This window comes from Camelina sativa, chromosome 13 (assembly GCF_000633955.1).
Source record: "Camelina sativa cultivar DH55 chromosome 13, Cs, whole genome shotgun sequence".
Taxonomy (NCBI): Eukaryota; Viridiplantae; Streptophyta; class Magnoliopsida; order Brassicales; family Brassicaceae; genus Camelina; species Camelina sativa.
In genome coordinates this window covers 5379822-5382918 of record NC_025697.1, presented here as the reverse complement: position 1 = coordinate 5382918, position 3097 = coordinate 5379822, and the positions used below count along the sequence as shown (strand labels likewise).

Genomic DNA, 3097 nt, shown 5'->3' with positions numbered 1-3097 from the left:
TTTTTTTTTTTTTTTTTTTTAATGTAATTGTGTTCAATGCTTTTAACTGACAAAGCATTATCTCAAAAAGCTCGAGTATTCTCTTCTTGTTCAATGTTGTTTACTGACTCTTTTCTCGTCTATCTTCAAACTTATTTACTATGTTTTGATTGTGTAAATGTATTTGTTTCGTGAACTCAGGTACGGATGATGACCTGCCTCCATCACATCAAGGTAGATATCAAAGAACCAGACCTGCTGGCAATGGGAGGCCTTCAGTTCTCAATTCTGCTNAAAAAAAAAAAAAAAAAAAAAGATACCTCACGGGAGATAACATCGGTTCTGGGATCACCAGGCAATTCCTTAACAAAGGAGTGGTCCCAGTTAAAATCTTCGAGCTTTCGTTTAACCTTAACACCTTCGTCAACAGCTCCAAGAGTTTGATTCTGCAGATCTTTCGCTAAAGAATCAGCAGACGAATCCGTTACAGGCGTCGGAGACGAAGACGAAGCCGGAGAAGACTCCATCCGACCGAAGGAAGAAGATCGGGTCAATCGAAATTGTCGGCGAAAGGAGGGACAAAAAGGGAGTTTCGAAGTTGAACTGAAGAGATGAAGCGGTCGGAGGTAGAAGAGAGACGACGGACAACACACACGCAACAACATTTCTTCTTTCCTTCACAAATTATTATTTTGGAAAGAAAACTTGTTTAATTTTTTCAATTTTTGGACCGAACCGACCTTCTTTGGTTTTGTACCGGTTCAGATCGATTCACAATGTCGGTTTACTTATTAATCTGTTTTGTTTTGTGTATATTTCTATCCAAATCGATTCTTGATTGTGAATAAAAACATTGTCTAAACCGGGTTTAAGACAGAACCGAAAATAATCCGGGTTTAAGATAGAACCAAAAAAGAGATATGGGAAGTCGTAGTGAAACGACAAAAGTTGCCGTCGTTCGTGTAACTCAAACCAACCTATCAACTGAGGAAAAAAAAAATTAGGGCACAAAATAATAAGTGGATTCACGTCCGCGACTCATAGATCTCTTCGGAAAAATTCATCACGATTTGTTTCTTACTGTAATTCTTCAATTTTTCCGCGGTGTGTTCTTCTTGGAGATCCTAACCTTTGTGAAATTCGACTTGGACCCGAGAGAGAGAAGAGTCTTCTTCCTTGATCTTTCTGATTTTTATAGATTTGTGTTTGTCTGCTCAAATCTATGATCTCTCGGGAGTAATTTTTTCCATGGTTGATCGAAGATTTCGAGAATAGATCCAAACAAGGTATTTTTTTCTGTTTTTTTCTTCTTCTTGATCTTACATTCTTCATCCCCAATTCAAGTTTTGTTCATCTTGAAAGCTTACCATTGATGTGCCTAGTTTTGTCTGAAATTAGGGTTTATGAAATTGTTGTTCTTTGCTTGGAAATTAGAAAATTCAGAAAGTTCGTAGAAATTTCGAATTCTTGTATGATTCAGAAAGTACGAGCTTGCAATAAATTTCTGTTTAGCTTGAGTTTAAGAACTTTGACCTGCGTTTTTTGGATAGTGTAATTTGCTGTGCCAACAAGGTTTAAAGTTCAAAAGTTAGTGCCTTTCGTGCTCTGAGAGTTCCAGTTTTGACCTGAAAAGTGAAGGTCTTCGTATGCTCTGCTATGAGAGTTAAGGTTTTGGTTTTTTTTCCTCTTTTTGAAGTTGTTTACTTGGTTGTGCTTGTGCAGCTCGTGCTTTGGTGCAAGTAGACAGGTATCATCCCACGTTACGATTTCTTAAGTTCCCTGTAAAGAATAATCGGGGAGAGGACACAGATGGATTACCGACCTTCTGATAGTAGTGGTGAGTCTTATGTTCTTTCAATGATAGTAGTAGTTTTTGTCCTTATTCTCTCGTTTACTCCTGTCCACAATTGGATGTGTTTTTTTTAATGTAATTGAGTTCAATGAGTTTAACTGAAAAAGCATTATCTCTAAAAGCTTGAGTATTCTCTTCTTGTTCAATGTTGTTTTCTGACTCTTTTCTCGTCTAGCTCCAAACTTATTTACTATGTTTTGATTGTGTAAATGTATTTGTTTCGTGAACTCAGGTACGGATGATGACCTGCCTCCATCTCATCAAGGTAGATATCAAAGAACCAGACCTGCCGGCAATGGGAGGCCTTCAGTTCTCAATTCTGCTCCTTTATCACGTGTGCACAATGACATGGAAACTCAAATTCATCTCATTGAGCAAGAAGCTTACAGCTCGATACTCCGCGCTTTTAAAGCCCAGTCTGATGCTATTACCTGGGTACTTATTTTGCTTGTTTTCATCATTTAGTTATTCCATGTTTATGTAATTTCACCATCTAACCCAAGATAAGCTTATCTTTCTTCCTTTTGTTCTTCAGGAGAAAGAAACTTTGATCACTGAACTCAGAAAAGAACTTCGGGTGTCTGATGAAGAACACAGAGAGCTGTTATCAAGGGTTAACGCTGATGAAATGATCAGGCGAATAAGGTTTGTTTCATATGTTATTAAAACATCACTGCAATCAATCAAAAACAACTTTGTAGCCAACAATGTTAATTTGAAATCATGTCAGGGAATGGAGAAAGGTAAACAACGTTCAGTCGAGTGTTCCTCAGCTGGTTCATGATGCTCCGAGTCCAGCTGTCTCAGGATCACGTAAAAAGCAAAAGACATCACAATCAATCGCCTCATTAGCGATGGGACCACCATCTCCTTCTATGCACCCTTCGATGCAACCATCCTCATCTGCTATCAGAAGGGGAGGTCCTCCACCAGGTCCAAAGACCAAGAAGCCGAAAACAGTAAGTCATGATGCTACATGACTCTTTACTGTTTTTACTGTGAATCGTGTTGTTATATTCTTCATTGACTAAGGGGTGAGAATATTTCATTTCTTTGTGCTCGATGAAGTCGATGCAGTACCCACCTACAGGCATTGCTGGAAGGCCCCAGGCTGGCGCTTTAACAAAGGAACCAGGTGAATCGGGATCATATGACCCGTTGATTGGAAGGAAGGTATGGACGAAGTGGCCTGAGGACAATCATTTCTATGAAGCTGTTATAACTGACTACAACCCTGTTGAGGTATCGTATCTTTCAGTGCTATAT

At 38.9% G+C, this 3097-nt stretch overlaps 2 protein-coding genes across 4 annotated transcripts in view; one reads left to right on the top strand and one right to left on the bottom strand.

Annotated features, from left to right (window-relative positions):
* The window catches only part of LOC104735296 (UPF0061 protein azo1574), a gene marked incomplete at its 5' end in the record, with an annotated part of 6305 nt that extends 5651 nt beyond the window's left edge, over positions 1-654 (bottom strand). The window contains 1 exon segment of the mRNA XM_010455058.2: positions 300-654. Coding sequence (XP_010453360.1) covers positions 300-644 — 345 coding nt within the window.
* Positions 167-3097, top strand: part of LOC104735295 (protein EMSY-LIKE 3-like) — an 8308-nt gene continuing 5377 nt past the window's right edge. The window contains exons 1-6 of one of the 3 annotated variants that reach the window (XM_019234649.1): positions 962-1265; positions 1702-1816; positions 2064-2266; positions 2367-2476; positions 2562-2790; positions 2900-3073. In XM_019234649.1, coding sequence (XP_019090194.1) covers positions 1789-1816; positions 2064-2266; positions 2367-2476; positions 2562-2790; positions 2900-3073 — 744 coding nt within the window. In that variant the 5' untranslated portion in view covers positions 962-1265; positions 1702-1788. Of the gene's footprint in view, positions 259-961; positions 1266-1701; positions 1817-2063; positions 2267-2366; positions 2477-2561; positions 2791-2899; positions 3074-3097 lie in introns of those variants that run through there. The other 2 variants (XM_019234648.1, XM_019234650.1) reach the window with 2 other exon arrangements.